The 21283-nt window shown below is 45.5% G+C and overlaps 1 protein-coding gene across 1 annotated transcript in view; it reads left to right on the top strand.

Annotated features, from left to right (window-relative positions):
- The window catches only part of IDUA (alpha-L-iduronidase), a 1520091-nt gene that overhangs the window by 622347 nt on the left and 876461 nt on the right, over positions 1-21283 (top strand). Inside the window, exon 5 of the mRNA XM_069236746.1 lies at positions 15503-15598. Within this exon, the coding sequence (XP_069092847.1) occupies positions 15503-15598 (96 nt within the window). The remainder of the gene's footprint in view (positions 1-15502; positions 15599-21283) is intronic.

The raw sequence follows: 21283 nt of genomic DNA, 5'->3' as shown, positions 1-21283 counted from the left end.
ATTCATGAGAATGTGCCTGGTTGTATCACTATATACATTAGTTTGTGCCTGTACTTGTCAGTGTATGCATCAGTGTATACATGGTTTTATTACTGTATACATTAGTGTGTACCTGGCTGTCTCAGGGAATACATCAATTTGTGCCTGGATCTGTCAGTGTATTCATTGGTGTGTGACTTCTTGTGTTACTATATGCATGTGTTTGTGCCTGGATGAGTCACTGTATGTGTCAGTGTGTGTTTAGGTGTGTAGGTGTATGCATCAATGTGTGCCTGGATGTCTCAGTGTAAGGATCAGTGTGGGCCTGGGCATGTTAGTGTATGAATGAATGTAAGCCTGTTTTGTTAGTGTATGTTTAATGTGTGCCTGGCTGTCTTATTGAACGCATGAGTGTGTGCCTGAGTATGCACTGTGACAATGTTGACCAATAACTCATTTCATAAATATCTTTTTGACTAGGTGGTGAGTACAGCTATGCTTTTGACAACAGGTTTGTTACACACAGTATAGGTGAGGCACTTGACTTATAATACATCATATGGAACTGAAAGTGCAGAAATGATAAACTTCAATTTCAGCACATACTAACCTCCCTTTGATCTACCTATACCCTACTTCACACATAATTTATATCTGGTAAAAAGGTAATCTAAGACTTGTAAAGTGTTGTAAAATGGCAATTCAATTTGGAACTGCAACTCAGCATATAAAGTCTGCTGCAGCACACAAAAGGTATAGTTGAAAATCTACTAGTGCTAATCATTTTCCTAAATAAAAAACACCTTAGTACACATATGAATGAAAGTATCAATACCTTTCTGGATTTATGTGAGACACTGTACTTTTCCATGTGTCATTTACACATTTAACCAACTTATTTATAGACACCCCTATGAATACACAACTGTTGTCACATACCTTTAAAAGTACTTTAGTTGGTAGGTTAAATAATGTCACAATATCACTTTAAATCATTTATTTTTATAATCAATAAATCTTAGAATAGGAATGGTACACCACTCTCACAGCAACAAGCCATTACTGGCATCCTATTAAACTTTGATCTGAGAGATACTCTCTTAGTCAGTCAGTCAGTAATAGTTTATTTCTGGACAAGCCCATAAAATGTTTACATAGAATAGCATAAAAAATATGTATAGTTAAAATTGCATTAAAAAAAATAACTTATCACATTAAAATCAACACATAAAACAAATGTAAATATGCCATCTTAATCCCTCCACATAACAGCGCACACCTATAGCACTAGAGTGATAATTCTTCCCCTCCAAACTGCCTGAAGGTAGCAGCCAAGACTCATTGCTATATTAGTGCTAGAGTCTGTTCTCATGATACAGTAGGCTTTTTTATGCTGCTTAGTCCGTAACAAAATACATAATGGCCTAACCCTTCACCAGACTTCGGCAGGGAAGTGTTGGAAGCCATGTTGGGACTCTGCTTCAGCCGAGTCCCAGAAAAAACTATTAAAAGTAAGAAAAGGGGGCCATGTTAGGGACACCCTGACCCCTCAGCTCTGATACTGGGGTCCCAGAGGAACCCTCCACTCCCAGAACAAAAAAGCATTTTAAAAAAAACTTTTCGGCAGGAGATGTGGTGGACCTGCCAAAAATTCCCCCCCAAAAAAACAAGTATGGGCTTCCGGGTGGTCCAGGCCTCGGGGCATTGACATTTTGAATGTGTTGCAGCCCAGGGACCACCACTTCCCCAGGGCATTGAAATTATGAGTGATGGGGTTCCACGCCCACCCACCCACAGCCCTGGGGACCGCCACCTCCCCGGAGCATTAAACAAATTGAATGCCCTTGGGGTTTCAAAGTAAATTAATGCTGGGGGGCCACCCAGCCTCATGCCACATCCCTGGGGCTTTAAACTAAATAGATGCAGCGTTCCACCCAGCCCAAACCCCAGGGCTTCAAACTAAATGGATGCGGAGGGGCCTCCGAGCATCCTGCCCAGCCCCAGGTACCTCCACCTTCCTGGGGCTTCAAAGTACATGAATGCAGAGCAGCAGCCTGGCTCCATGCAGCCCAGGGACTTCCACATCCCTGGGGGTAGATTTCATTGGGGGGGTTCCACGTGACCCTCTCGTGGAGCCAAAATTGGCCCTGGGGACCGCCACTCCCCAGGGCCGGCACCTGCTATGTCCGAGGGTACCCAATACCAGGACATTGCTTTTTGCTGTGACTTGGTGGGAGCTTTGACACCTCCCATCAAGTCAGAGCAAATACTCTGCTTGCTGTAAGTGGGAGTTGTCAAACAGCTCTCACTTTCTGGAAGCGGAGGTTTCCTCTATTTCCCTGCTTGCAAAGATGCAGGCAGGGAAACAGAGAAAACAATTGCTCTCACAAAGAGCAAGCTGCATCTTTAGCAGATACCTCTCTGTGACAGCAATGCTGGCTCCTGCAGGAGACTGGGAGCCAGCTGGCATCACCTAGGGCTTCAGGCTCCCCGTGGTTGCAAACCATTTTGACGTGGGGGGGCCAAAAATGAAATGCTTAGTCCATCCACGGGGATCGGGTCCCTGGGGCCAAGATTGGTCCACCGAGGGGTACTATGTGGCCACCCTCCCTAAAACAAAAAACATATGAAGGCCAGGCACCGGGCGATGGGGCCCCAGGGCCAAAATCAGCTGGGGAGTGCGTCCGCGTAGCCATCGCCCCCAAAACAAATGAGAAGGCCAGGCCTCTGGAGATGGGGTCACTGGGCCAGGATTGACCCGGGAAGTCAACTAAAAAAATAAACACGGGGCCCCGTTGCATGGGGTCCCGGGGCTGAGGTCAGCTAGGAGAGGAGTGCTGCACGCTCCTCTCCCCACAAAAAAAATAACACAGACCTGCGGCCGGCTGCGCATGGCCAAAGGCCGTAGTCAGCGTGGGATTGGATGGTGTAGGGGGTTTGCCACAAGGACTGGCCACAGGCCATGTGTTTCCGTGATTAGATTAACGTATAGGAATGAAAATTCCGTACGTTGAAAAAAATTATAGAAATTTGCTGAAAACACCAAAGGTTACAGGGACGTTATAGTTGAGAAAAAAAAATATATAAATTCACTTAAAAAACAAAGGTTACAGGGACGTTATAGTTAGGCGCACATTTTAAATGTATAAAACCACAGAGATTGACCTTTTATAGTTACTTATCTCAGGTAACTATAGCTCGCACCCTCGCCATGCACTGCTAATTATCCTACAAATTGCGGCACTCATGACATCACTGATCATATCAATGTAATATTTGCAGTAAAACCTTTCATGAAAAAACTGCATTGGGAGAACGTGAATTATAGTTACCTTATGGCACGAGTTATCTCTAACTTGAGGGAACTCTAACAGGTGAATTTCTGTGGTTTTGCACATTTAAAATGTGAGCCTAACTATAACGTCCTTGTAACCTTTTTTTTTAAATTGTTTTTCCTAACTATAATGTCCCTGTAACCTTTGTTTTTTTTCGGTGAATATATATATATATATATATAAATATAACCTAGTGGCAGTCATCCCTAGGTAGTTATATGCTTCCATAGAAAGAGCGTTTTTTGACTTGCCTATATCTTTGGCACCTGTTGACAAATCTTCATAAACTTTTCCAAAAAGAAGTCCCCTGGTGATTCTTGTTGTGCACGGAAATATTTGGGTTGAGCCGTTAAGCCGGGGCTGAGAAAAAGGGGGAGTCAAAAAAGTTCTGTGTCCCGTGTTAGTTCCCTTAGTACTTTTAGACCCGACTACAACCCGAACCACCGGACGGAATTACACCAAATGTGGCACAAAGCTTGTTTTTGGTACACAGGTTACACTTTCACTTATTTGGTGTAAATCGGCTCAGCAGTTTATGGGAAATTAAAGAAAATCCAAATTTGTATATCTGAGGTTGTGAATATATCACAAATGTTTGTGGATTTTCATGAATGCGCGCACAAATAGAAGTGCTGTAATTGGCTGGCCACAATCTGAACAAAAAGTTGCAGTTTTATGTTACGGGAAAGGGTCCCTGGGGCTGAAAATATAAATGAAAAGTAGCATAAGGGGTTCAGGAGGTATCCTGACCTCAAGAGTATGATATAGGGGTGTCCAAGGGTCAAATTATGGGATTAAAATTATTTTTCTTCACCAAGCATGCTATTCGCGAGTAATCAGGGTTAATCATGAATAAGCAAAAAAAAGTGTTATTCAGAATCATTCATACACTAATTCATTCACTCATACGTGCACTCAGAGACTCATGTGCCCACTTAGACCCACTCATAGACTCCCACACCCACTTTCAGACCCACTCATGTACCACTCATAAACACACTCAGAGCCTCATACACCCTCTCACAGACTCAGTCAGACACTCACACCCACTTACAGACTCAGTCAGACACTGACGCACCCCCACACAGACCCACTCAGACCCAAAAGCACCCACTCACAGACCCACTCAGGCCCTCAAGCAATCACTCACTAACCTACTCAGACCCTCATGCACCCACTCACAGACCCACCCAGACACTGACGCACCCACTCACAGACCCACTCAGACACGCACCCACTCACACACCCATTCAGACCCTCATGCATCCAGTCACAGACTCACTCAGAAACTGATGCATCCACTCACAGACCTATTCAGACACACCCACTCACAGACCCATTCAGACCCTCATGCACCCACTCACAGAATCACTCAAACCCTCAGACACCCACTTTCACAACCAGACAGACCCTCTCGCACCCAGAGACAGCATCTCACACCTTTTCTCACACAAAGAGAGAGAGAGACTCTGCATGGTGAGGAATTGGGTGGTAATCAGGGATTGGCTGCGGCCCTGTGGCTAACCCCGCTGCGCAAGGCCAAAGGTCATGCGCGGCAGTGGTTGCATTAACATGTAGTAATGAAAATTGCTATACGTTAAAAAAACATAGAAATTTATCCAAAAAAAACAAAGCTTACAGGAACGTTAGTTAGGCTCAGATTCTAAATGTACAAAGCCATAGAAATTCACCTTTTATAGTTAGTTATCTCAAGTAACTATAACTTGTGCCCTAAAGTAACTGTAATTTGCGCCTCAACAAGTGAGCCCAGGAGCCACATCTGAGAATACGCGGCACACTTAGGGCAACAAAAGCAAGGCAGCTCACCCTTATTGGGAAATATATGACCTGATGTGGGTCCTGTGCTCACTGCACCAATGGATTCAAGCTAGTCTGGCTGAAGAGGGGGGATATCCTGAAACTTGTCCCAGGATGCTTGTTTCCAGTCTAGGGAGGACCTGGCCTGGCAGTGAGGGCTCGACTGTTCCCATGGGGTCAACACTGATTTGCATATGGATAGGTCCAAACTGGGGTGGCGTGGTGGGCAGAAAAATAATGGATTAAACCCAGATCTTTGTGACTCGGGGTGAATGTTTGCATTGTTCAACATTCTGGCCCTCATTCTGACCTTGGCGGTCGGCGGAGAGGCGGCGGTCGGACCGCGAACAGACCGGCGGTCCAAAAAATGGCATTCTGACCGCGGCGGTCACCGCCGCGATCGACCGCCACTTCCCCACTCCGACCGCCACGGCGGTCATGACCGACGGGCTGGAGTTTGCACACTCCGGCCCGGCGGTCGACCCAAGACCGCCAACCGTATCATGACCCTGCTTACCGCCGCGGTTTTTGGCGGTCGGGAACCGCCATGCGAACCATGGCGCTAGGCACTATCGGGGCCAGGGAATTCCTTCCCTGGCACTGATAGGGGTCTCCCCCACCCCCCACTGCCCCCCACGAGTCCTCCCCCCACACCCTCCACCCCCCTGCCACCCCCCAGAGGTGGTACGAACCCCCTGCCCCCCCCACCCCGACATGCACATACACGCACCCCGACATGCACGCACCCCCAACATGCACATATGCACACCCCCTACACACACACATACACAACGGGGGCACATACCCGCACACATACATGCCGACATGCGCACCCGCCGAACTACACACATTGCCCAAAGGCACAGCAGCACCCCCGCCCGCATGCACGCACTCACACACCCCCTCTACACACCCCCATGCACGCACACATCACACAACTCCCCCCCACCCCCTCCCCTCACGGACGATCAACTTACCTTGTCCGGGAGGCGACGGGAGCCATAGGGACGTGACCGCCAACAGAAGACCGCCAACAGAAGACCGCCACACAGAAATGTGGGTCGTAATTCTGGGGGCGGTGTTCTGCTGGCGTGGCGGTGGAGGTTGACCAGTCTCCACTTTCCCGCCGACCGCCAGTGTGGCTGCTGGCGGTATTCCGGCGGAACGCTCCCAGCGGTCGTAATACGCGCAGCGGCATACCGCCGCGGTCGGCGGTCTTTACCGCGGCGGTAACTCGGCGGTCTTGCGAAAAGACCGCCAAGGTCAGAATGAGGGCCTCTGTCTGTCATCTGTTCTTTTTGCTTTTGTCTCCCTTAGTGGGAAAGGTATGTTCAGATGTGGATCCCATGCTCAGTGCACCACTGAATTCAAGCTAGCAAGGCTGAAGAGGAGTGACACCCTGAAACCGGTCCCAGGATGCTTTATTCCGGTCCAGGGAGGACCTGGCTTGGCAGTTCGGGCTGGACTGTTCCCATGGGGAACAGGGTCAAAACTGATTTGCATATGGCTAGGTCCAAACTGTGGTGGCGTGGTGTGCAACAAATAATGGATTAACCCCATCACTGCCAGGCCTTTTCACCCTCAGGTGCCAGGCCTTTTTTTGGCTATTTGGGGCAGTTCGCGCTTAGGCCCTCATAATTTTTGTCCACATAAACTACTCATGCCAAATTTGGGTCATTTTTTCCAACATCCTAGGGATTCTAGAGGTACCACAAGTTTGTGGGTTCCCCTGGAGGACACCAAGAAATTAGCCAAAATACAGTGAAAATGTTGTTTTAAAAAAAAAAAAGAAAAATGGGAAAAAAGGGCTGCAGAAAAAGGCTTGTGGTTTTTTTTCCCCTGAAAATGGCATCAACAAAGGGTTTGTGGTGCTAACATCACTGTCTTCCCAGCTTTCAGGAGCAGGCAGACTTGAATCAGAAAAACACGTTTTTCAAAACTATGTTGGCATTCTACTGGAACATACCAATTTTTACAAATGTTTCAGCTTTTAGCCTCCTTACACTTAGTAACAGAAATGGGTGTGAAACCAATGCTGGATCCTGGACAGCTAAACGTTTCTGAAAAGTAGACAAAATTCTGAATACAGCAAAGGGTCATTTGTGTAGATCCTACAAGGTTTTCCTACAGAAAATAACAGCTGAAATAAAACAAATCTTGAAATTGAGGTAAAGAAAACAGCAATTTTTCTCAACGTTTTACTCTGTAACTTTTTTCTGTGCTGTCAGATTTTGGAAAGCAATATACCGTTACATCTGCTGGACTCTTCGGGTTGCGGGGATATAGAGAGCTTGTATGTTCATCAAGAACTCTAGGTACCCAGAGCCAATAAAGGAGCTGCACCTTGCGATGGGTTTTCATTGTATACCGGGTATACAGCAATTCATGTGGTGAAATATAAAGAGTGAAAAATAGGTATCAAAGAAACCTTTGCATTTCCAAAATGGACACAAGATAAGGTGTTGAGAAGCAGTGTTTTTTTGCACATCTCTGAATTCCGGGGTCCCCATACTAGCATGTGAATTACAGGGCATTTTTCAAATAGATGTCTTATTACATAATGTCTTACATTTGGAAGGAAAACATGTAGAGAAAGACAAGGGACAATAACACTTGTTCTGCTATTTTGTGTTCCCCCAAGTCTCCCGATAAAAATGGTACTTCACTTGTGTGGGTATGCCTAATGCCCGCGACAGGAAACGCAACATGGACATTTTACATTAAAATCTGACGTGTTTTTGGGAAAGTGTCTAGCTGTGGATTTTGGCCTCTAGCTCAGCTGGCACCTAGGGAACCCTACCAAACCTGTGTGTTTTTCAAAACTAGACACCTAAGGGAATCACATTGCGGTGCTAGAAAGTTCTGGAATCTGAGAGGAGGCACCAATTTCCTCCCACCCAGCATTCCCCCAAGTCTCCTGATAAAAATGGTACCTCACTTGTGTGGGTAGGCCTAGTGCTCGTGATAGGAAATGCCCCAAAACACAACGTGGACACATCACATTTTCCCAAAGAAAACTGACCTGTTTTTTGTAAAGTGCCTAGCTGTGGATTTTGGCCTCTAGCTCAGCCAGCACCTAGGGAACCCTACCAAACCTGTGTGTTTTTCAAAACTAGACACCTAAGGGAATCACATTGCGGTGCTAGAAAGTTCTGGAATCTGAGAGGAGGCACCAATTTCCTCCCACCCAGCATTCCCCCAAGTCTCCTGATAAAAATGGTACCTCACTTGTGTGGGTAGGCCTAGTGCTCGTGATAGGAAATGCCCCAAAACACAACGTGGACACATCACATTTTCCCAAAGAAAACTGACCTGTTTTTTGTAAAGTGCCTAGCTGAGGATTTTGGCCTCTAGCTCAGCCAGCACCTAGGGAAACCTAGCAAACCTGTACATTTCTGACAACTAGACACGTAGGGAAATTCAGAATGGGGTGACTTGTGGTGCTCACACCAGGTTCTGTTACCCAGAATCCTTAGCAAACCTCAACATTTGGAAATTAAAGACACTTTTTCCTCACATTTTGGTGCATCAAAGTTCTGGAATCTAAGGAGAGCCACAAACTGCCTCCACCCAGCGTTCCCCTAAGTCTCCAGATAAAAATGATACCTCACTTGTGTGGGTAGGCCTAGTGTCCGCGACAGGAAATGCCCCAAAACACTACGTGGACACATCAAAATGATCAAATACCAAGCTACCTGTTTTTGTACAGGGGGCCACCTGCGTTTTTGGTCCTGGGCTCAGCAGCCATCTAGGTAAACCTACCAAACTCAGACATTTCTGAAAACTAGACACCCGAGGGAGTCCAGGAAGGTATGACTTGCTTGGATCCCCCAGTATTTTTTATCCAGAATCCTCAGCAGACCTCAAATTTAGCTAAAAAAAATAAAAAAATAAAAAATTTCCCCACATTTCTGTGTGGGATCACCACACCAGCACAAATTTCCTACCACCCAACATTCCCCTCCATCTCCCGTTAAAAATGATACCTCACTTGTGTAGGTGGGCCAAGTGCCTGTGACAGGGAAGAGTCAAAAACATGTCAAATTTGAGGGCGAACCAAAGTGGGTCCAAAAGGGCTGTTTGGGGAAAAAAAAAATTTTAGACCGACAAGTGGGGCAGAATTTTTATCGGTATAGATGCGATAATGCTGGGTGGTAGGAATTTTGTAGATTCCTGAAGATTCCGGAAGGTTCCATCACAAAAATGTGGGGGAAATGTGTGATTTCAAGCAAAGGTGGAGGTTTGCAGGGCATTGTGGGGAGGAAAATGGCAAGGGTGCATGTGAAGCACACCATTGTGGACTCACCCAGATGTTTAGTTTTCAGATGTATCTAGGTCTCGTAGATTTTTCTCCATGGCAGTGTCCCAAAGTCCAAAAAGTGCAGCCCTCACCATTCCAAGTGGGACGATTTTGAGAGTTAGACAAGCTCTCATGGCCCAGATGTATAATCAAAACCCAAAATAATCAAATGTCCTCTTACTTGCCACCGGATAAGATGTTCAATGTGCGGGGGAGAGCTGAAAGACTGTTGCCCCCTTCAGTTGGGGTAGGGGTATAACCATGCCCAGATTCGTTGGTAGCCACCACCCCACAATTTTTTCTTTTAATTCCCTGGCATCTAGTAGGCTTTCTGCCCCCCCCACCTCCTCCAGGAGTGTATCGGGGTTAATTGCCCCATCTGCTCCCCCCCCCAGTGGGCAGACCAACTTAGTCACCATTTATTTCGGGTGGGAGTATGGCCATACCCCCACCCTCTTCTTTTGGAAAGAAAAAAAATCTCCCCTAGTCTCTCCTGGGCTTTTTGCCCAAAGGGCTGCCTCCCCAAACAAAACACACACACACCAATCCCTGGAGTCTAAGAGGTTTATGCCCCCCCGCAGATCGGCCTAATAGAAATGGACCGATCTGCCCCCAAGGGGTGCGGAAATGACCCAAAATAAATTTGTCCCCCAGGGGAGCGACCCTTGCCTATGGGGTCGCTCTCCATCTGTAAAGAAAGAAAGAAAAAAACAAATCTCAGGGCTTCTTTTTTTTAAATCCCTGGTGCCTAGTGGTTTCTGCCCCCCTTGGGGGCAAATTGGCCTAATAAAACTAGGTCAATCTGCCCCCAACGGGGCAGAAATGGCCTAAAATAAATTTGCCCCCCAGGGGAGCAAACCTTGTCTAAGGAGGCGCTCCCCTTGCGTGAAATTGGCGCAAAAAAGAAAAACATTGGTGTCTAGTGGTTTCTGCCCCCCTTGGGGGCAGATTGGCCTAAGTAAAATAGGCTGATCTGCCCTCAAGGGGGGCAGAAATGGCATAAAATAAGTTTACCCCAGGGAAGCGACCCTTGCCTAAGGGGTCGCTCCCCTTGCATGAAATTGACATGATAGAAAAAAATCCCTGGTGTCTAGTGGTTTCTGCAGCCCGATCACTTCACGATTGGGCTGCAGAAATGCTCAGAGAGACATCAAAGGAAAGGAAAGGCCTTTCCTTTGATACCTCTCCCGCCTCCAGCCGGTGATCGGAAGAGAAATGATTTTGCATTTCTCTTCCGATCTACGCTGGAAGTGGTCTCTGATGAGGTCAGCGCACAATTGTGCGCTGACGTCATCAGATGTCACTTTGGGGTAGTGGGGCCGTGGGTGGAAGGGGAAGCGATTCCCCTTCCATCCTTGCCCTTGGGAGTGGGGTGCGTGGTCATCGGGGGGAGCGCTAGTGCTTCCTCCGAGGGCTCATACCAGGGACGTAACGGTTATGTCCTCGGCACCCGCACAGTGCAAACGAGGACGTAACAGTTACGTCCTGGGTACTCAAGGGGTTAAACCCAGATCTTTGTGATTGGGGGTGAATGGTTGCATTGTTCATCGTTCCATCCATGATCTGTTCTTTTTGCTTTTGTCGCCCTACGTGTGAAGGGTATGCCCAGCCGTCTGTCCTGTGCTCACTGTGCCACTGGATTCAAGCTAGTCTGCTGAAGAGGGGTGATACACTGAAACTGGTCCCAGGAAGGACCTGGCTTGGCAGTTCGGGCTGGACTATTCCCATGGGAACAGAGTCAACACTGATTTGCATATGGCTAGGTCCAAACTGGGGTGGCCTAGTGGGTAAAAACAACTATGGATTAAACCCAGATCTTTGTGACTAGGGTGAATGTTTGCATTGTTCAGCGTTCCATCCATCATCTGTTCTTTTTGCTTTAGTTATATGCAGGGCCACTGGATTTATGTGGCAGAGAGGACCAAATTAAGCAGCAGGGGTGAACAATTTATGTGGCAGGAAAAATGCAGTTGTGCATTTACAACACCAATAGCTCTAACTCAAGCAAATGTGAGACATATTGCATTGCAAATGCTTGACAAATGTTTAGGGTGGGTATGGGTTTTTATGTGATAAGGGTAATTTCAGGGTTTATAGTGGGTATGTCTTTTTGGGTGGGATGGGTAATATCAGAGTTTAGGGTGGGTATGGGTTTTTGAGTGACCAAGGGTCATTTCAAGCTTTAGGGTGGGTATGGATGTTTGAGTGGCAAGGGTAATTTTAGAGTAGGTGTGAGTTTTTTGGGTGGCAAGGTGTTTCTAGGGATTAGGGTTGGTATGGATTTTCGGATGGCAGGGTCATTTTAGGGTTTAGGGTGGGTATTGGTGTTTGGGGACAAGGTAATTTTATGGTTAAGGGTGGGTATGGTTTTTGAGTGGCAAGGGTGATTTTACGGTTTAGGATGGGTAAGGGTTTTTGAGTGACTATAACGTCCCTGTAACCTTTGGTGTGTGTGTGTGTGTGTATATATATATATATATATATATATATATATATATATATATATATATATATATATATATATATATATATATTCATCAATTATATATATACTTATTACAAGTAACTATAACTCTTGCCCTTTGGTAACTACAACTCACGCCCCATGCACAGTTTTTTTATGAATAATTTTACAACAAATGTTAGTGATATTATCTATGAGGTTATAAAAGATGGTTGAAGTGTTGGCGGCCAATCAGAGCTCTGGATTTCTCTGCACGAGCTTATTATTATTTATGAACACTTTGCTTCTCTAGATATCTATATATAGTTATCTTTTAATATTTCAAAAAGTACTGAATGGATTTACACCAAATAACAAAATGCACTCTTTCTGGACCAAGACCTGTCAAACGGTGTCAAAGATATAGGAAACATATGAATGGAAACATGGTCCTAACTATATATATAACCTGCTGTCGGTCGCCAGTAGGTTGTTGCAGTTAGGACCTAGTTTCCATAGGAAAACCATTTTTTGCTTTGCTAATAACTTTGGTGGCATTTGACGAATCATCACAAAATTTTTGAACGTAAATTGTCACTCATTTCAAGCAGGGTTGAGAAAAAGGGATCCCAAAACATGTTTTCCACATACAGTTTGCAATAGATATTTTAGACACAACTACAGCCCGACCACTGGAGAGGATTACACCAAATTTGGCACAAAGCTAGATCTTGGTCTAGAAGGAGTGCTTTCTGTAATTTGGAGTTTGGTTTCAGTAGTTTTGGAGTTATTAAAGTGAAACGATTTATGCATATGTAGGGACACAGATCCACGCGCCATCAGCAGTGCTGTGATTGGGTGACTGCAACCCGATAAGAAAGTTGCACCTGCCATTTTGACTCATCTTATTGTGGAGTGGTTGGAAATAAACATAAAATAAGATATAAGGGGTTATAGTAGAGGGATCCATAGAACTGTTGCATGGGACTGTGATGGACCCCTCAAGGGCAAGAAAGTGCTCAAAAATTGTATGTTGTGTGCAAGGATCCACGGATCCTCCCTGAAGATCAGCACGAAGATCCAGGCCCCACTTAAAAAATCAAAATACACTTATTCAGACCCACACAGCCACTCACACACCCACTCTCAGACCATAAACCCACTCAAACACCCACTCACAAATCCACAAAGGCACTCACACACACCCTCTCACACACCGACTCATCCACTCACACCTATTTACATACCCTCAAAACCACACACACCCATAGAGCCACTCATACACCCATTCACAGACCCACAGCATGGGGTTGGCTGCATTCAGGGGGTTATCCGCAGGGCCTGCCACTAGGCCAAGCTCTGCGGCTAGTCCCGAACCGCGCATGGCCGAGGGTCATGTGCATTGTGGGATTGGCTACATCTGGGGGTTGGTTGCAGGGCCTGGCCACAGGCCAGGCCCAGTGGACAACCCTCCGCTGTGCATGGCCAAATGCTGTGCGCTGTGGCAGCTGGATTAATGCATGATAATTAAACATTACTTTATGTTAAAAAAAAAAGTAGCAATTCACTGAAAAAAACAGGTCAAAATTCATTGAAAATACAAAGGTTACAGGAGTGTTATTGTTAGGTTCAGATTTTACACACACAAAACCATAGAAATTCAGCACTTAGTTATAGTTATCTCAAGTAACTATAACTTGTTCCCTAAGGTAACTGTAACTTGCTCCTGTGCCATTCACTGCTAATTACCCAACTTATTACATCACTCATGACATCTTCTAGGACATCATTGATAATATCACTGCAAAATTTGCAGTGGAATTATTGATGAGAAAACTGTGCATGGTGGGGGGGGGGGGCAAGTTACTTGAGATAACTATAACTGCTGAATTTCTGTGGTTTTGTGTGTGTAAATCCTGAACCTAACTATAACGTCCCTATAACCTTTGTTTTTTTCAGTGAGTTTCTAAGATTTTTGTAATTTTATTTCCCAACTATTACATCCCTATAACCTATGTGTTTTTTCAGTGAAGTTTACCTACTGGCGGTCGCCAGTAGATGGTTATAGTTAGGACCTAGTTTCCATAGAAAAGGCATTTTTTGACTTGCCTAAATCTTTGTGACAGTTTGACAAATCTTCAAGATTTGTTTTTTTTTTTCAAGTGTGCCCAAGGCTGAGAAAATGCGGGGGGAGGGGAATAATTTTTTTTTGCATTTACCATTTTGATTTCCATAGAGATTTAAGACATAACTACAGCCCGAACTGGTGGACGGCATTACACCAAATTTGCCATAAAGGCAACTCTTGGTCCAAGAAGAATACCTTTTGTTATTTGACGTAAATCCATTCAGTAGTTTTTGAAATATTAAAATAAAACCAAATTTTTATATCTGGAGGTGCAAATTCTTCATGAATGCTTCCAATCTTGTGCCGAGATCTGATTGGCTGCCGACACTTCAACCAGGAAGTCTTGACATCCATTTTGAGATCGGCTTTAGCTAAGTCTAAAAAAAAAAGTAAAGTGGAAAAAAAAATAAAGAGGCAAGGTACCGTTACCTGAACCCCCTAGCCTTGGACCCCTACAAAAGGCTTTAATAATTTTATTTTGAAATCATGTGCAAAATCCTGGCGGGTCTGCGAATTTCACAGTGTTAAAAAAAAAAATAATACCTAGGTCTCCAGCATTTCCTGTTTTGCTGCCCCAAGGTGGGCCAGGTCGCGGGAGCAGTTTGGGGAAAAATAAGGTGGAGGGGTGCATATGGCCCCCCTCCTAGGGCTTTCAGGAGCTCTGGGAACCACCATCTCCCCGGGGCTATGTTTTGTTGGTATGCTGGGGGCCGCATGACCCCGCACTTCGGGACCACCACCTCCCCGGGGCAGTAGTGAATGGCTATGTGCAATGTGTGTTTGGGTGGTTTTACGGGGTTGGCCGCAAGCCCTGCAGCCAACCCACAGCGCCCACGGCCAAAGTCTGTGCATCGCATGGAGTTGGCTGGTTACAGGGGGTTGGCCGCAGGCCAGGCACTGTGCCAACCCCCACTGTGCACATATCTATCCCTATCTGTATTTCTTCTATATCAGATATCTCCAACTGTTTGGTTGCGAGTTACCAGGAGCTCCCACACCCCTTCAGAGTAACTCACAGCCTGGAGACACTGGCTCTCAGTTACCCATACACATATATCGCATTCATATGCACACATGTTCATACATCCCCAAATACCACACTCTCACTGACACACATGGCAGCCCTGTCATAGTGCCTTCAGTCAAACTATTTAGTTTAAACCATAGTATCTGGCTCTATGAACATTAGGGATAAAGTCAAGGAAGTTTGGCGTGGGTGTGTTTGATATTAATGCGCAAGCTGTTTATCCTTCTGTAGCTCACAATGATTTTAACTGCTCAGAAGAAGCTCTGGCTACAGAAAAGGTTGGAGACCCTTGCTGCTAAATATAATATGACCTATTGGCAACCTTCTCTGTGTGAAACTACACATTATCATTTATATCCATGGAGGAATTTCATAGGCATATATTGTTGCTGCTATTTTGGACGACTTGGTTAAAACAATATTGTTAACATTTTTTGTATTTAATTAATAAAATCACTGTTTGTATTCACAGATAAATACGGATTGGAATATGTTTCCAGTTGGAATTTTGAAACATGGAATGAACCAGATAATCATGATTTTGATAATGTAACTATGACCATACAAGGTACGTTTTTGTTTACATTTTCTGTTTACCCTTTTGATAAATTTGTTTGTGCAGTAGTGTTATTAAATATAAAGGACTGACATACTGATATGATAATAGCTTAGAAAGCAAGTGGATTGATTAACCGATGTCATAATACTTGTCGGGAGCTACCTTACTTCTATGGATCGTTTTATTGTCACCTTGAACTTACCTGCTAATACCAAGGTGGCAATGCTATATTCTTGGAGGGTGTATGAGAACATCCTGAGGAGGTGGTGTGACTCCGTTAGGGTTTGGGATAAGGGGAAGGATTTCAGAGGTGGCAAATATGCTGCAGTGGTGGGGGAGTGGAGCAGCACGACAAGTGTCAGTACTTCCAACTTTGACAGCCTACTGCCAGCTGTCGGCAAGTGGTACGTTTTATTGCGCCATTGACTTGCTGCTGTAAGCTGGAAATGGCGGAGCTTAAATTCATATGCTTTGATGATGTGAATGAATTACTAGCAATCAGAAAGGTTTAGGTTGGGCTTGTGTTGGTTAAATGCAGAATAGAGATAGGTTGGGTTGCATCACAAGCCCCTCAGGAATAGATGTGTAGGTAAGATTTACTGGAATGAGCAATCACGGACACTCAGCACATGCACCACCGAGACGAGACATGATGAAAAGATGAAGTGGGGATTTGTGGAACGTCTTGCTGATCACACGCCTAGCTAGGCTACAGATGAGCGTGCAGACACTGAATAACACACAGCACAGCTTATGTATAAAAGAGCAGCTGGTGATACGGATGTGGGAGAGCCTGTGATACTGTATAATCAAATTGCCTGATGCCTTTGTATACTACTGATATAGGTGTAATTTCAGTGTTTGTGTGCTTATTTTGTTAAAAGCGAATCGTAATTTAAAAAAAGCCAGAGATTCACATGTTAGATCAAACATTTGTCAACGCCTAGAAGACTGGCATTTTTTTTTTTAAGTGACAGTGCTTTTTCACTGACTGGTGAGTTTGAGTATGGTTGCTGCCGGTTAGTGGCTAAATGCGAGTCCACAGTTGGCTGAAAGGACTAAGTGAGTGATGCAGGACATGGATTTTTACTGAGTGAGACAGCAGGTGGATGAATTCATGGGTGAGTCTCTATATACATAATTGAGTGCATGTATGGATACATTTTACTCGAATCTTACTGGCTGAGGCCTCAGACAACAATAGTGATATTATCACAAAATGGCAAAAGTTACACATGTTTGGTAGTGCAGGTATTTATTTGATGCCACGATTACGTCAAGAATACCCATATATTCATAGAATTTCTATAATCATGCATTTTTAGATTTAACACATGTAGGAAATTGGGTTACTAGCTGAGAGGGGGGAAAGCCTAACTCAGATAATAAGCACAATCCTTGTGTGGGTGAACCGTAAAAGTCACTAAATTAACCCTTGCTTAATCCTCTGGTAGCTTGATGCAAAAGCGGTCAGGCATAACATAGATGCACTGTGTAAACTATGTTTTATAGCACTCAAACAGTATTAAAGTGAAAACAGAACGCAAAAAAATGTGAAACCAATATTGAAAAATTTAGTTAATTTTCATAAATAAGACAGAAGTGAAAATAGGACCAAAAACATGCATCCCCAATTGCGGTTATCTGGTCACGCTGGACCGGGTTAAAGTCACAAGTTCAGACCAAACAGAGAGTACAGGTCACATATAGAGGATAGGTTCATAGTGCTGAAGATTTTACCTTCCCTGTGTCAAAATGGGGATATGTAGAAGAGCTTCCAGTTGGCAGCCATGGGCGCATAATGGACAGTCGCTGTTGTTTGGCGCGAAGATTTGGTCATCATTGGAGCTTGGTTTTGACAGTTAACACGAGCTAGCGCCACTGGCTCTGTTTCCTTGAGTGGACATGAAGAGCAGGCAAGCAGAGGAGATTCGAGTTGGTGGATGCCTCAGATGATAGTCGGGAAATGCGAGGAGTCCATTCACGGTCGGCAAGAGCTCAAAAACCTCTGGATCTTCATCTAGAACTCAGGACTTGTAGTTTTGAGGCAGGAGGAGTACACTCTGATCCGAGCCAGGGGTCCAGGGCCTGTAGGGGCATCCCTTGGGGATCAGGACTCACTCCAGCAGAGGACAGCAGCAAGACTCAAGCAGGTCCATTTGGTGCTGGGTAGTTGTAAGGAGGCCCACTACAAACTTGTGCCCCTGTAGCTGAAACAGAAGGCCAACCAACTGACACTTGGAGTCACTTCTGGGGAACCTGGGTTCAAGGCAAGCAGATCCAATTGCTCTTCTTCAGACAACAGGGCAGTCCTTCTTCTCAATCTTCCACAGGTCCAGGAGTGTTCTTATGAAAAGTTCTGAAGGTGCTACTTTTATCCTCAGTGCAAGCCTGTGAGTGGGGGATTCCTCATTTGTCTAACATTCCCCCTTTCAAGGTTTTGGCTCCAAACTGTCTAGGGTAACAAAGGCCTGGCAGGTTTACGTGTGAGCTGTATTTGTCAGTGGCAGGCAAGACAGGCAGCCCTTAGAAGTCAAGAAAGGGGTGGGCATAGCCCTGAGGCTACCCTTTGAAGCTTGGGAACTACAACCCCCAGGACATTCTGCTTCAGAGAGGAACACCCTCTGTCATACCCAATACCTTTGTGTCCCCATATCTGGAAGGAATATACAAAACAATAGAGAAGAGCCATTAACAGGCATGTGCCCCTCCCCCACACCCCCTACCACCACCTACACTGGCAGAAAGGGGCATTTTGTTTAGACGGAAAAATGCCCACTTTCTAAACGTGACATTTTCAGAGTACTAATTCAAAATCTGACTTTACCATTAACAAGGGGTTTAAATTGAATTTAGACACATTTAGATATAAAATACAGGTACATAGAGTGAACATCATAAGGAAAGGCCATACAGTCACAAGTGCAGACAGCATTATATTATAAAACAAGCATTGGCAATGGCAACAGGTCTCGCTTTTGCGAGAGGTTTTATTTTATTTGTTCTTCAGTAGTGTGTGTTTATTGTAAGTATAGATTGTATGTTTTGATAATAAAATAGGCATTTTTTTTTTGCTGATTAATAATGGATGTTATAAAAGACCCCATGCAAATTAGGATTAGTTCAGAGTTATTTACCCTTTGTTGTAGGTCGAGTGACCAGGATTACTCTACCAAAAATCTTTCCAGCCACATCAAGCAAAGAGTTAGGCCTAATGTTGGAGGGGGGACCCTTTCCTCCTTTTTTAAAAAAATAGGAATTATTATTGATTCCCTCCAAGTCTCAATCGGGCGTCCCTTGACTGCCGCTTTGAAAACATTTTTGATCAGTGAGGCCCAAAAATCAAGCTTATATTTAAACAGCTCGGCTGGCACCCCATCTAGGCCTGGCGCTTTCCTTGTTGCAGGGTTAACAATTACCTTTCGCACCTTGATTACTGAGATCAGCTTGTTAAATTTAAATAGCTCTGTTGCTGAGATAGGGACAGTGGGCTTAAGTGAGGACTGGTTGTCTCCACAAAAAATACTTGTAAAGTGCCCCACCCAGTCTTGTTCTAGGATATGACATTCTGTGCCTGTAGGCTGTTTTCCTGAAAGAAAAGGACAATTAATTACTTCCTAAGCTGCCCAGTTATCTTTCAAAAGGGTTGCTGCTTCCCAAACTTGCTCTTATTTTGGCTTTCCTGATCTCTATTGATTGTTTGTAAGCCCGTCTTGCCAGCTTTTCTATATTGTGGTCTCGAGGGACTACATGTGTTACCTTTTTTAAGGCTTTATAAGCTATTGTGCAGTTCCGGTTGAACCACTGTAGGAAAGTACCACCTTGCCTGTCATGTTATCCCCATTTTCACTGTGTGTATGTTTGTTTTTGCCCTTGTGTCACTGGGATCCTGCTAGGCAGGACCCCAGTGCTCATAATGTATGCCCTGTATGTGTTCCCTGTGTGGTGCCTAACTGTATCACTGAGGCTCTGCTAACCAGAACCTCAGTGATTATGCTCTCTCTGCTTTCTAAAATTGTCACTGCAGGCTAGTGACTAATCTTACAAATTCTCATTGTCACACTGGTACACCCATATAATTCCCTTGTATATGGTACTTAGGTACCCAGGGTATTGGGGTTCCAGGAGATCCCTATGGGCTGCAGCATTTCTTTTGCCACCCATAGGGAGCTCAGGCAATTCTTACACAGGCCTGCCACTGCAGCCTGAGTGAAATAACGTCCACGTTATTTCACAGCCATTTTTCACTGCACATAAGTAACTTATAAGTCACCTATATGTCTAACCCTCACTTAGTGAAGGTTAAGTGCCAAGTTACTTAGTGTGTGGGCACTCTGGCACTAGCCAAAGTGCCCCCACATTGTTCAGGGCAAATTCCCCGGACTTTGTGAGTGTGGGGACACCATTACACGCGTGCACTACACTTAGGCCACTACCTATGTGTAGCGTCACAATGGTAACTCCGAACATGGCCATGTATTATGTCTAAGATCATGGAATTGTCCCCCTAATACCATTCTGGTATTGGGGGGACAATTCCATGATCCCCCGGGTCTCTAGCACAGAACCCACGTACTGCCAAACTGCCGTTCCAGGGTTTCCACTGCAGCTGCTGTTGCTGCCAACCCCTCAGACAGGTTTCTGCCCTCCTGGGGTCTGGGCAGAACAAAGGATGTCCTCTGAGAGAGGGTTTTACACCCTCTCCCTTTGGAAATAGGTGTGAAGGGCTGGGGAGGAGTAGCCACCCCCAGCCTCTGGGAATGCTTTGATGGGCACAGATGTTGCCCATCTCTGCATAAGCCAGTGTACACCGGTTCAGGGATCCCCCAGCCCTGCTCTGGCACAAAACTGGACAAAGGAAAGGGGAGTGACCAGTCCCCTGACCGGTATCTCCCAGGGGAGGTGCCCAGAACTGCTCCGGTGTGTCCCAGACCTCTGCCATCTTGGATTCAGAGGTGTTGGGGGCACACTGGACTGCTCTGAGTAGCCAGTGCCAACAGGTGACGTCAGAGACCCCTTCTGATAGGTTCTTGCCTCTCTTGGTAGCCAAACCTCCTTTCTTGGTAGCCAAACCTCCTCTTCTGGCTATTTAGGGTCTCTCCTCTGGGGTATTCCTCAGATAACGAATGCAAGAGCTCACCAGAGTTCCTCTGCACTTCCCTCTTCGACTTCTGCCAAGGATCGACTGCTGACTGCTCCAGGACGCCTGCAAAACCGCAACAAAGTAGCAAGACGACTACCAGCAACATTGTAGTGCCTCATCCTGCCTGGTTTCTTGACTGTTTCCTGGTGGTGCATTCTCTGGGGGCTGTCTGCCTTCACCCAGCCAAGAAGAAATCTCCCGTGGGTCGACGGAATCTTCCCCCTGCTAACTCAGGCAACAAAAGACTGCATCACTGGTCCTCTGGGTCCCCTCTCATCCTGACAAGCGTGGTCCCTGGAACACAGGAGCTAGATCCAAGTGACCCCCACAGTCCAGTGATCCTTCAGTCCAAGTTTGGTGGAGGTAAGTCCTTGCCTCCCCACGCTAGACTGCAAATCTGTGTACTGCGTCATTTGCAGCTGCTCCAGCTTCTGTGCACTTCTCCAAGGATTCCTTTTTGCACAGCCTAGCCTGGGTCCCCAGCACTCTGTCCTGCAGTGCTCAACCCTCTGAGTTGGACTCCGACATCGTGGGACCCTCCTTCTGTAACT

Source organism: Pleurodeles waltl, chromosome 1_2, assembly GCF_031143425.1.
Source record: "Pleurodeles waltl isolate 20211129_DDA chromosome 1_2, aPleWal1.hap1.20221129, whole genome shotgun sequence".
In the NCBI taxonomy this organism is placed as follows: domain Eukaryota; kingdom Metazoa; phylum Chordata; class Amphibia; order Caudata; family Salamandridae; genus Pleurodeles; species Pleurodeles waltl.
This window is presented reverse-complemented; position numbering and strand designations above follow the sequence as displayed.